This window comes from Muscardinus avellanarius (assembly GCF_963383645.1).
Source record: "Muscardinus avellanarius genome assembly, chromosome: 19".
Taxonomy (NCBI): Eukaryota; Metazoa; Chordata; class Mammalia; order Rodentia; family Gliridae; genus Muscardinus; species Muscardinus avellanarius.
The window spans coordinates 18535588-18549254 of record NC_137805.1 but is presented as its reverse complement, the minus strand read 5'-3'; the positions used below and the strand labels follow the sequence as shown (position 1 = coordinate 18549254).

Genomic DNA, 13667 nt, shown 5'->3' with positions numbered 1-13667 from the left:
AATGCACTGTGGCATTCCTGGTCTGTTATTCGGCCTTATGCGGCAGACACTAGTAAACCTCTGCCACAGCAACCACAGCTGGCTTCGTGCAGGCCCAGGAGAGCGGCCGCCCAGTGCATGCGCCCTCTACCTGCCCACTGGAATCTGGAGGCACTGAGGCCGCAGCACCCACCCGGCGCGCCGCACATCCCTACCCTTTGCCAGTATCTCTTCCCTGACTCGCTGCTTCTCCACCGCAGCTTCCATGCCTTCTTTTGATGCTCGGAACCGCCTTGAACGCTGCTGGTTCATCTTAGCACGTGGAGCCTGAAAACGTTTATTCCATATTTACATGATGCAATTCAAACTATTCAGAAATAAACTTGAACATTCTTTTTTTTGGCAGTACTGGGGATGGAACCTTTATTTTGAATCAGGGTCTCACTGAGTTGCAAAGAGCCACACTAAGTAGCAGAGGCTGTCCTCAAACCGTGATCCTCCTGTTTTAGCCTCCCAAATGCTGGGATTAAAAGCATCATGGGTCACCGTGACCAGCTAAACCTGAACGTTATTTTCAGTGAGTTGTTCTTTCAAAAGCAGCACAGTCAACACTGGGCGTGGTGGCGAATGGAGGTGGAATGCCTCTGGGTTACATCCCCATACCCACACACACACAAAAATGAAAATGAGCCGGGCGTGGTGGCGCACGCTTGTAATCCCCACGCTTGGGAGGCAGAGACGGGAGGATCGCGCAGGTTCGAAGCCAGGAGTGCGTGCTGGCTTAGGAGATCCTATTTCCAAATAAAAATGTAAAAATAGGTCTGGGAGTGTAGCCCAGAGGTAGAAGGGCTTCCAGGAACCCCAGTACCACCAAAAGAAAAAAAAAGAAAATTAAAAAATTCAACGAGGCGGCTGGGATAACTCTCATAGGTCAGTAAATGATTTGATCATTACTCACTGCCTACAGAATCAAGACCAAACTCCTGCATCACTCCCCTTCTACAGTCAAAGGCATGGAGAAGTGTTCCCCCGGCACGTCGAGACAGTCAAAGGCATGGAGAAGTGTTCCCCCGGCACGTCCAGAGACTGGAAGGCCTTCCTCCTTCCCACACCAGTTTCAACCATCCCCTGTCATTCTCCGCCTTAAAGACATGGACAAACGTCCTCCTGTCTCCTAATTTCCAGTCGCCCTGGCTTTTCCTCTTCCCTCAACACCCTACATGTGTTACTGGAAACCTGTAAATAACTCACGCATACATCTGTGTCCTTTCCTTCTACAGCACACCTGTTTCAAGTAAGGCATTCACCAATATCCCATTTCACCTGGTGCAAAATAAGCACTAAAAAGCGTTTGAATAAATGACTGAAACATGAGGTTTTCCTTCTCAAATTCACCGCCGTCAACACGCCTCACTATTTAGCTACTTTCAGTCTAGACACTGGAACAACAGCAAAAGCAAAGGCGGGCCTCTGCGTCGACTCCCTTAGCACTCACCACTCCATCTATCGCCATGTAGAGGAGTCGTCTCGGTCTCACAATGCTGAAGAGTCTGTCGATGTACTCAAAAATTGCAACCATCATCTCATCTTCGTTTTTCGGTGCTGGCCTGTAATGGCAAGCAAACACTGTAACACACTTCATTATTTATGCGTGACTTGTGATTCTGGTGACAGAAAGGCTACATACTTGTCCTCAGGATGAGTGCAGGGATGGATGATGCCATTCATATCCAAGTATAAGTTATCAAACTCCACGTCGTTCGGGTTGGGCTTACTGGCATCCACGGGGACCTTCACGCCGTTGCATTCTTTTGGCTATGAGGAAGTGATAACAGCAGTTGACAATTCAGGTTCAAAATCCAGAGATCCAAGCTCGAATGAACCAGTTCACTTCTCAAATGGAAATAAAACACTTCAAGTAAACTTTCAATAAGAAAAAGAATCACTTTACACCTCAAAGCAAACTGAAGCAGAGATTCCATCAGAGAAGGCAGACAGATGGGCTCTACATCAGGTTACTATTAGCAATGGAGGAGATTTTTACCAAATTCCCAAATTATTCAATTGCCTCAATAAGAGATCGGAGCACATCTCAAGATCCATTCCCTAGCCATTCACACCAGTAAGTTGGGTCAACTTAACCTTAAAATAAAGATCCCCCTGCGTTTCATCTCCTTTTACTCCCACTCCCATGAATGAGGTCAGCATTCCCACCTGAAGATCACAACACCCTGCCTCCCGAAGGCCTCCACCACAGACGACGCTGTCGGTGCGCCTGTCTGCATCCCGCCTCTTTCCCAGAGATCCATTCCCACAGCAGTGTGCAGGCCTGGTCCGTCGGCCTGGCCTCTCAGTGCTCCCTGCCTTGCGTGGTGTCCTCCACCTTCCCGCCCACCACACTCGTGTCTGAAATGGTACTGATTTCCCGGGCGTGGACTCAGAGCAAGGCCACTCACCCTCACACTCTGCACGCACCTCTGGAGTTATCAACCCTCCCCTGGCTTTCCCTTGGCTCTTTACTTATTCTCACAGCATCTGCAGTTGTATAGTCACTGGGAATCCTAACCAAGCCACACTGTGAGTTCTCCAAGAGGAAGGGTCTATCTGCTCCCAGAGGTGCTCGATTACATCTCTGGAAAAAATATATCAGAGTCTAAGACAGGAGGATCGCAAGTTTGTGGCCAGCCCCAGCTACTTGTGAGGTCCTCTGTGTTTAACGAGACCCTGCTTCAAAATAAGGAATAAAAATAAGGCTGGGGTGTAGATTGGAGGCAGAATGTCCCTGGGTTCAATCCCCGGTCCCCCCGCCAAAAAAAAACATAGCGAGGGAAGGGCGAGGGAGAAGAACTGACGACTGCTGAACACAGCACTTACAGAAGTGAGGAAAGCGCTCTGCGCTGACGACTATAAACGCTGGATCATGCCCCTCCCCCCTTTTGTGGTACTAAGGATTGATTCTGGGGACATTCTACCACTGAGCTACACCCTGACCCTTTATAACTTTTTATTTTGGAACAGGGTCTCGCTGGGTTGCTGAGATTATCGCTACATTGCTGAGGCTGGTCTAGAACCTGCGGTCTTCCTTTCGAAACTACTGAAATTACAGGTGTGTATCACCACACTGAACTGAACTGTGTACTTTTAAAAAGTGCATTTTGCAATATCTAAATTAGATCAATAAAGCTGTTTTTAAAAGATCAAAGGTCAATCTGGTCAGGGGAGGATAACCCTATGAAGAAGAGACCGCCAGGCATGACGGAGGAGAGTCACAGGTTGAGATCAGCCTCAGCCATTTAGCAAACCCCCAGCAACTTAGTGAAACCCTGTCGGCAGAGAGAGTATGATTAATAAAGTACAGCGTATCCATATACCGGACTGCCAGACACAAGTGAGACTGCAGAACAAGAGCCAGATGGTCACAAATACACTGTGGAGCCAAAAAGGCAAGCTGCAAAACAAAGCGTAATGTGCCATTTACACAAAGTATAATGTGCCACTTACAGAAGGTAAGGAAGCAGCATTACCTAGTGTTCAGGGGTAAATTCACAGGCAATGAAACCAGAGGGAAAAAGCAGAGCAATTTCAGACGCCAGTGACAGGAAAGTGGTCACCTGAGATGGGTTTCCCTTGGTGTTCTGGGGGAAAGGACAGAGACTTTAGGTCAGAACAGAGGTGAAGCTGGTACAGTGTTCTGTACACAGGCGCCGTGCTCAGGAGAGGGGATGTGGCTGGAAGCAGAGGGGGCACGTGGTGGGGAAAGCGGGGACTCCTGTCATTCTATGGGAGAAGACAACTTGGCGGCCTCCAAACAAAAACCAATCCTGCGCAGCACGAGGCTCCCGACGCCTACACCTGCCCTTCTCCTGTGCCAAGCCGCCACCACACTGAAGGAGCCAGTGCTCGGTCTCTGTGCCTCCCAGAGCAAACAGTGACCACCTTCACTCTCAGCCACTCGGTCTCTGCTGCAAACTCGGACCTGCCTCTGTGGAGTGAGAGCAGCCGCAGGGAGCCATGAACAACACAGCTTCGGGCACAGCACACAAGGTCACTGGCAGCCCCTGCCCTGGTGTCCTGAGGATGGGGCACACTGTCCCCCTGGAAAACGTCTACCCGTTACCTAGAAAGAAATACAGGATGGGGAAGGTGGCACAGGAGGGGTTTATGCTTTTTTGTTTATGGTGCTAGGGATTGAGCCTAGGGGTATTCTATCTCTGACCTACATCCCTAGCCAATATATATATATACACACACACATATATAATTTTAAATTTAGAAATAGAGTCTTGCTAGCTGGGCATGGGGGTGCACGCTTGTAATCCCAGCATTTGAGAAGCTGAGACAGAAGGATCAGGGCCTCAGTTACTTAGTGAGGCCCTTTGCAACTCAATGAAATGCTGTTTCAAAATAACGAATAAAAAATAGGGCTGAGGGTGTGGGTCAGAGGTAGAATGCCCCTGGGTTTCATCCCCAGTACCACCAAAAAAAAAGAAAGAAAGAAAAGAAACAGAGTCTTGCTAGGTTGCTGAGTCTCGCTAAGTTACTAAGTCTCTCTTCAAACCTGTGACCCTCCTGTCTCAGCCTCCAGGTGCTGGGGTTACAGGCCCACACCACCATGCCTGACCAAGAAAACCTTAATCCTAAAAAGAGTCAACAGGAAAACTGAATATATTTCCCCTCCAAGTACTATAAACATGTTCAACAGTTATTAGGTAAATTTAGAGTTCTTGTTTTTAAAAGATTTTGATGCTCAACAAAGAAACCCACTTCTCAAAACCCTTGTCATATACATTATACAACTATTATACACACTTGTAACCCCAGTACTTGGGAGGCTGAGACAGGAGGATCACAGGTTCAAGACTAGCCTCAGCAACCACACACACACACACACAACAGCACACGATGCCTTGGAAGGCTAAGGATAAGTGAAACCTTGGAAAGTGAAAATGAATAAAGGGGATTTCTGTATAAAAACATATTCCACAAAAATATATTCTCCTACAGATGTCATGTTAACTTACTGTGATAGCCAACTTTATACTACTGTCATTAATAGCTACGTAGATAACTTTTATTTAAATGTATATAGGATTTAGAGCCTGGCGTGGTGGCGCACGCTTGTAATCCCAGCTAATCCAGCGCGTGGGAGGCTGAGACAGGAGGATCGCACAGGTTCGAAGCCAGCCTCGGCTACTTAGTGAGGCTCTCAGCAACTTAGTGAGACCCTGTTTCCAAATAAAATATAAAATAGGTCTGGGAGTGTAGCCTGGAGGTAGAGAGCCCCTGGGTTCCACTCCCAGTACCAATAAATAAATAAATTAAATAAATAAATAAATAAATAAGGCAGGGGGTATACCTCAGAGGTCAAGTGCCTCTGGGTTCCATCCCCAGACCCACAAAAAAATAAAAAATTTTAAAAAATGTATATAGGATTTAACAGCAACTTTAGAAAAATTATGGTCATGTCTAAGGTTTGAATAACAAACATATCCTGATACAGGTCAGATGCCAAACTATACAACCTCAGTATTTAGATTTCCTTTAAAGCAACTTAAACCACAGGAATTTTTATAAGACGTGGGTGTTATTTTGGTAAGAAACAACCAAAATGTTAATGACTGCATATATGTATGTTGAGCTTAAAAACCCAGGTTGTGTATGTGTTTCACTCCGCCTTGCTAGCTACGGCGTCGCCCACTCTAGGTAAGCACCCTATCACGGAGCTGCATCCTCAGTCCAGGCTATCAGTTTTGATGTCACTGCCAAGTAGCATCTGAACATGAGGGGATTAATATTTTTTTCCTGTTACATACTGAGCCTTCATTTTACATGATGTCAGTGAGCAAGAATTAATGATTATCACTAATATTTATGGAGCACTTCAAGTGTGACGAGTACTGTTCTGAGGGCCTTTTTCACGGGTTATTCTACTCTGGCCTCGTAACAATCCTGTGAGGCCTGGAGTAGTCCACTTACAAATACTTACGGGGTCAAGTGGCTTTTCCAAAGTTCGACTACTGCCTGGTCCAGGGCCCCGGATCTGAACCTGGTAGTTTGACCTCAGAAACCTCACCACTGTATAGCTCAACACTGTCACTCCACTAGATTCGGCATCACGTGTGCCAAGGGCTGCAGCAAGCACTACGGAGACCACGTCCCAGAGCTCCGCGCAGCTGCTGGCCATCGCAGCCTGTGGGAAGGGCTACGGAGCGCCAACTCACAGTGTGCCTGCCTGCCTGCCTGCCTGCCTGCCTGCCTGCGAGGAGGCCGCTCACCTGCTCCTGAGAAATGACAAGCACAGCAACAACCCAATCAAAACGCTACAAATGCCGGGACCTGCAGTTAAACCCAAGACGCTGGGGACAGCGAAGAGTAAGGGCAATCTGTGGGCGCGCCGAGTCTGGCCTAGCTGAGAGGCTGGCCAGTCAGCGGACAGTTCCAAACCAGGAGCCCTCCAGAGCTTCGCAGATCCCAAACGTCACAAACCAATCGCACGCCAAGGGAGCCGCTCTCTCACTATACTAATTTGTAAAGAACTTTATGACCCCAGAGCACTGCTAAAGTTAGCAGAGTAATGGATTCACCTGGAGCTTTGTTTTGTTTGCTGGTACGGAGAACTGAACCCAGGGCATTTACCTCTAAGCTACACCCCAGCCCTATCTTATTTTTATTCTGAAACAGGGTCTCACTAAGTTGATGAGTCTCCTTACTTGCTGAAGCTGTCCTCTACCCTTCGATCCTCCAGTCTCAGCCTCTGGTCGGGTATGCACCACCACAACTGGCTCCAACTGGAGGAGCTTAACTAAGTTTAATTAAAGAAGTAAAGAAAGGTTATGGAAATTCATGTCACACAGGAAATACCAAAGGAATAAAAACTATGTTTTAAAAGAACCAAGTGGAAATTTTGGAGTTAAGAAGTAACTAAAATGAAAAATTCACCAGAAGGCTCACTAGTGGATTGAAGAAGCAAAAGACACAAACAGCAAACCTGAAGATACAGAGATTACTCAGGCCAAGAACAAAGAGAAAACAAGTGAAGAAAATGAGCCAAGACGGGAGGAATGGGAGGCGCGGTGAAGAGCAGGTACCTACCGCCGGCGTGCTGGGGGGGAGGAGGAGGGAAGCAGGGAAGACCCCCGAGGTGCAATGTTAAGTGACAAGGACAGCATCTAGAAGGCTCTGTGAATGCCCAGGAAAATACAAAAAGAAGCAGAAAAAGGGCGTCCCCAAGTGGAAGCACTGAAAGTGTAAGAATACACCAAACAACAAAGGCATTGGATAAGGGACCCCAATAAAATTAACAGCTGGCTTCCCAGGGAGGGAAAGGAAACTGGTGACCAAGACACTTAAGAAAGCCATCTTTAAAAAATGAAGGTGAAATAGATTTTTTAGATTAGAAAACAAAACAGAATTTGTTGCTAGCAGACTGCTTCCAAGAAATATTGAAGGAAGTTCTTTCAGTGAAAAGCAAGTGAGGCCACATGATCATTCACGTCCAAACAAAGCGCTCCACGCCAGGAGCGTGGGGGCAAAGGCCTGCACACTCCAGTGCTGGGAAGCTGAGGCAGGAGGGCCTCGGTCCAGGCCAGCCCAGCAAGTCAGTCACACTGTGAGGCTGGGGGTATAGCTGAGGTAGAATGCCAGGGCTCCATCCTTAGTATCAAACAAAGCTCCAGCTGTGTATGTATTTTTCCTCTTAACTGAATTTAAAAGCAGTTAAAATGTTGTACAATATATCATTTGGTTTATAAAACAAGATGCAATCCATAAGTAATGTATTCCCAATAATTATAGGAAGCAGGTAGACAGAAACAAAGTTGCGATAGACTGAGGAGATGGCCAAGTGTAACATGTATAATGGGTTGGATCTCTTTTTTTTGGTGGTCCTGGGGTTCCTGGAAACCCTTCTACCTCTGGGCTACACTCCCAGATACCTATTTTTATATTTTTATTTGGAAACAGGGTCTCTTAAACCAGAGAGGTTGGCTTCGAATCTGCGCGATCCTCCTGTCTCTGCCTCCCAAGCAAGGAGATTACAAGCGCCCAGCAGGTTGTATCTTTTATTTGGGGGCGGGGGGGGGGGGTGTAGTACTGGGGTTGGAACCCAGGGGCGTTCTACCTCCAAGCTATACCCCCAGCCCAATATTTTATTCTTATTCTGAAACAGGGTCTCATTAAGTTGCAGAGGGCCTCACTAAATACTGAACCTACTAGATCCTCCTGTCTCAGCTTCCCAAATCCTGGGATTACAAACTTGGGTTGGGTTGTAATCTTAATAAGCATTAATATGCATAACGATAGCTTCAAAGAGGAGTACAGGAGGCCAGGCAGCAGTAACTGCTTCATATGTTGCTGGAATTAAAGTAATACACATCTGACGCTGAGTCTAAGTATATACGGATACACGGTAACTCTAGAGCAGTGACTGAAAAAATTCAAAACAATGAGGGAAAAATAAAATTAGAATCATGAGACCCTGTTTCAAAATAAATAAAAAAACAGGGCTGGGGTGGGGGGTGTAGGTTGGAGGTAGAATGCCCCCTCCATCCCCAGTACTGCAATAAATAAATAAATTAATTAATTAAAAAAATAGGGCTGGGGATGTAGCTCAGAGATAGAATGCCCCTGGGTGGTTCCATCCCCAGTATCCAAAAAAAAAAAAAAAAGAAAGAAAGAAAGAAAGAAAGAAAGAAAGAAAGAAAAGGGAAAAAAGGAGGAACATAGAAAGAAAAACGAGTGAGACAGAGAAAGCAAAAATAAAGTGGTAGGGAGGGAATGGGATGGGGATTGGATAAGGGCTAATTGGATGATGTGTGCTTGTATATCCTCACAAGTGTTGTATTCCATTGTGATGACTACAATGCACCAATAAATATATATATCTATATATTAAAAAATAAATAAAGTGGTAGATGTAAACCAACTAAAACCAATGGTCACTGAGAATGGGTTCATGACCCAACAAAAGACAGACAGAGTGGATTTTTAAAAGCAACCTGGCTACATATTAAGATGCAGAGTAGCGGTAAATGGATGAGAAGGATAATTATTGAAGTAGCAACCACAAGAAATCTGGAGTGGTTAACCTGAGATCAGACAAAACAGAGACTTTATTTATTTATTTATTTATTTATTTATTTATTTATTTATTTATTTATTTGTGGTACTGGGGTTCCTGGAAACCCTTCTACCTCTAGGCTACACTCCCAGACACCTATTTTTTATATTTTTTTATTTGGAAACAGGGTCTCTTAAGCCAGCATGGCTGGCTTCGAACCTGTGTGATCCTCCTGTCTCCACCTCCCAAGTGCAGGTCTTACAAGCGTGAGCCACCACACCCGGCTCAAAACAGACTTTATTTATTTATTCATTTATTTATTTATTTATTTTGGTGGTACTGGGGTTCCTGGAAGCCCTTCTACTTCCAGGCTACACTCCCAGACCTATTTTTACATTTTTATTTGGAAACAGGGTCTCCTAAGCCAGCGCGCGTGGCTGGCTTCGAACCTGCGCGATCCTCCTGTCTCAGCCTCCCAAGCGCGGGGACTACAAGCGTGCGCCACCACGCCCAGCTCAAAACAGACTTTAAAATAAGTATTACAGGCCGTGTGGGGAGGTACTTGGGATGGAACCTAGGGGCAGTCTACCTCTGAGCTACACCCTCAGCCCTATTTTATTTTTATTTTGAAACAGGGTCTCATTAGGTGGATGTGAATCTCACTACTGGCTGAGGCTGTCCTCAAATGGTGATCCTCCAGTTTCAGACTCCAAAGTACTGAGATTCTAGGCACGCACCCCATGCATGCCTAGAATAGGTGTTGCAACCGTGCGTGTGCACCTAACAGCAGCACTAGACAGAAAACCAACATGAAATTAAGAGACATATTCCACCTAACAACAAAATGTACATCTCAAGTGCACATGTACCAGTCCCTCAATAAATTTAAAAGCATAGAAATAAAGTATACTCTCCAATCACTATAAAATGAAATCAAGAATTAATAAAGAAATTTGCCAAATTCAAAAATATAAAAATTACAGAATATACTACTAAATAATCAATAGGTCAAAAAAAAAAAAAACCAGAAATGAGCAAGTACCTTAGAATATGCCAAGACTTATGAGAAGCCAAAATTTCAGAGAATTTATAGCTACAAATGCCTAAATCAAGATATACCTCAAATTAATAACACACACAAACACACGGAATAAGCAAAACCTAAAGCAAGCAGAAGAAAAAAAAATTAAGCCGGCTTTGCGGAGCACCTTTGAAATCCCAGTACTCAGGAGACTGAGACAGGAGGATGCAGTTCACAGCCAACCTCAGCTACCTAGGCACTCCGCAACTTAGTGAGACCTTGTTTCAAAATAAAGAAGAAAAAACAGGGCTGGGATGCACCTTGGAGGTAGAATGCCCCTGGGTTCCACGAGACTAGAGCAGAAAGTAATAAAAAAAAAAAACAAAGCTGGGTGCAGTGGTAAATGCCTATAATGCCAGGGCTTGGGAGGCTAAATCAGAAGGATCACAGGTCCCAGGCCAGGGTGCGATAATTTAGCAAGACCCCATTTCAAAACAAAAAATGAAAACCTGGGATATAACTCATAGGTAAAATCGCCCCCTTGCGGAGGTTCAATCTCCAGAAACCCCTCCACACACACACACACACACACACACACAACAAAAGAGAAAAGAGAAGAATTACTAAAACAATTAAAACAAGAAAAAAAATGAATGAAACTAAAAGCTATTTTTTTTAGAAATAACAATCAAATTCATAAATTTTTGTTTTGTTTTGTTTGCATTACTGGGGATGGAAACCAGGGACATTCTACCTCTACACTACACCCCCAGCCATATTTTTTATATTCTTTACTTTTAAAACAGGGTCTCACTAAGTTGCAAGGGCCTAAGTAGCAGAGGCTGTTCATGAACCGAGATCCTCCTCTCTCAGCCTCCCAAATTCTGGGATTACAAGCATGCGCCAGCACGCCTGACACTAAACATGGGATATTTATAAGTCTTTGACAAAGCTGGGCATGGAGGCTGAGAGAGGAGGATCAAAGGTTCAAAGCCAGCCTCAGCAACTTAACTGAAGCTCTCCACAACTTAATGAGACCCTGTTTCCAAATAAAAAACAGAATAGGTCTAGGGTTCAGAGGCAGAATGCCCCTGAGCTCCATCCTCAGTAACACACCCAACACACACACCCCTAATCAAAGCCAGCAATATCTAAAAAAAACTTATACACCATGACTTATCCTAAGAATGCAAAGTTGGTTTAACATCTAAAATGTAATAAATGCAGTATATCAATAGAATATAAGCAAAAACATGGCAAAAAAGAAAAAGCATTTGACAAAACTCATCGCCCTTTTGTGATTTAAAACAACAATCAAATTAAGAAGTTCCTCATCACATAGGGCATCTATAACCAAGTTCCAGTTAACAATATACTTAAAATCAGGAACAAGACAGGACGTAAACTCTTGCCACTTCTCGTCTACATCACACTCAAGGTTCCAGCCAGGACAGTTAGGCAAGGAAAGAAACGTATGTCCAGGGAAGGTGATCCACACCTACAGTCCCAGTATTCAGACGCGGAGACAGGAGGGCCGCAGGTTGAAGGCCAGCCTCAGCGTTCAGTGAGACCCTGTTTCAAAACAAAAACTAAAAAGGACTGGAGGTGCGGCTCGGAGGCTTGGAGGGAGAATGGCCTTGGGCTCAATCCCCAGTACCCAACACCACAAAGAAAAAAAAAAAAAAGATGGGTCATGAGAGGAGGTAGAGAGGCCCCACTATGGGGCTGAAGGGATGTTCCAGAGGTGCTGTGCCGTCTTGACTGTGGCGATGGGTTCATGGATGTGAACGCTGTACTAAACTGTACACTGTGTATGTATTTACTTGAGGTCAATTACAGATGCTTCAATAAAGCTGCAAAAAAGGAAGGAGTGAGGGTGGAGGACAGGGCTACAAAATGAGATAGAAAAGTGAAAGAAATCTTGTCTAGTAGACCAATAACCTGAGCTTGAACAGAGAAGAAAAAAAGGCCAAGAAATACTCAAAGAGCACCCCTTAAAACAAGACACATGACTCACAGAGTCTGTCAAGTACCAGTAGAAAAAGAAGTTAAATTTAAAATGAAATCATAAAAGTTTAAAATTCCAGAAGAGGCCAGGTGCCTGTAATCCTTACTACCTGGGAGGCAGGGGATCTTTTGAGTCAAGTTCGACGCCAACCTGGGCAACAGCGAGATGTTGCCTTAAAAAAATTTTTTTAAGTTTTTTATTGGTGCGTTATAAATTTTCTTAATCAAATCATATAAAAGAAAAAATGACCAACGCAAAAGAATGAAAGCAGAAGTGAATGCATAGAAATCAAAAGCACGGACTTCTGGTTCCCGCACCGGCTCCAACATCTATCAGATGAGCGACCTTAGGCATGTTACTTAACCCTTCACTCCAGTTTTCTCGTCCTGTTATAACAATAAGAAGTAACAGTCATGTGGTTGTGAAGACCTAACAATACCTGTGAAGTGTTTAGAACAGTACTTAAGACATGGTCAATGTCATCCCAGTAGTGACCAAATGAATAAAAATCACATTAACATTGAACTTGTCATCAACAAAACTAGGTGACAAAGGAACGATGTTTTCAAAGTCCTGAGAAAGAAGTTTCAAACCTGAACTCTGTGCGGGGCTAGTGGCCACTCGTGTGCACGGGACAGTGGAGGTATCTGGGGCCTGTACGGAGAGAAAACTCACGGCCTACCAAGGCTTTGCCGAGGAATTCGGCTGAGAACGCCAACCCGAGGCGGGCGTGCAAATGACGACCCAGAAGTACTGCTCCGCACCGAGAGCCTCGGGGCGTGGCTTCCAGCCGGCCTGCCGAAAAACCAGGGGGACCGCGAGCGGGGAGCGGCCCCAGGCGTGTCCCGGAGGAGGGGCGGCGGGGGCACGCGCACGGAGAGTCGGGCTGGGAGCGGGGAGAGCGCCCGGCTCCGCCACCTCGCGCAGCCGTCTCGGGCCGCCGGCACCCAGCCCGCCGCCGCGCTGCGAGGCGCGGAGACTGCCCGCGGGTCGGCGCACTCCCGCGGGCGGCGGGCGGGCGGGCGACTCGGAGCGGCGGGGAGACACGGAGAAGCTGCTCCGCCGAGGCCGGCCGAGTCCTACCAGGGCCCGGGCGGGCGGCCCCGAGCCGAGTGCGCACGGCCCCGCCGCCCCGGCCCCGGCCCCCGGCCCCCGCTCCCGCCGCCCCCCGGCCCCGGCTCCCGCCCGCCGCCCCCCGCACCTTCTCCTCCACGCAGTTGACGATGATGGACGGGTACTTGCGGCTCAGCCAGCGGAAGAACGCCGGGACTCCCATGGCGGCGGCGCGGCGGGGCGGGCGGGCGTCTCCACAGACACGGGGGCCGCCGAGCCGCACTTCCGCCCACGTGCGCGCCGGCCGGAAGTGACGTCGCGGCGCGGGGCACGCCGGGACGCGGGGCGGGCGGCCTCTCCGCCGCCGTCCGCGCTGGCGCTGGGGAGCGGGGAGGGAGCCGGGTTTTTTCTTTTCCCTTTGGGGTCTGGGGTGGAAGCCAGGGCGCTCGACCCCCGAGCCACCCCGGCCTTTCTTATTCCTTCCTTGGAAGGCTCTCAGAGTCGCGGAGGCCTCACTAAGTGCCGAGGCTGGCCTTGAACCGCCAGCC

The 13667-nt window shown here is 47.0% G+C and overlaps 1 protein-coding gene across 1 annotated transcript in view; it reads right to left on the bottom strand.

The window, feature by feature from the left end:
• XRN2 (5'-3' exoribonuclease 2) overlaps nucleotides 1-13342 on the bottom strand; it is a gene marked incomplete at both ends in the record, with an annotated part of 71280 nt that extends 57938 nt beyond the window's left edge. The window contains 4 exons of the mRNA XM_080716621.1: nucleotides 195-306; nucleotides 1475-1586; nucleotides 1667-1794; nucleotides 13268-13342. Coding sequence (XP_080572747.1) covers nucleotides 195-306; nucleotides 1475-1586; nucleotides 1667-1794; nucleotides 13268-13342 — 427 coding nt within the window. The remainder of the gene's footprint in view (nucleotides 1-194; nucleotides 307-1474; nucleotides 1587-1666; nucleotides 1795-13267) is intronic.
• Nucleotides 13343-13667: the final 325 nt, after the last annotated feature.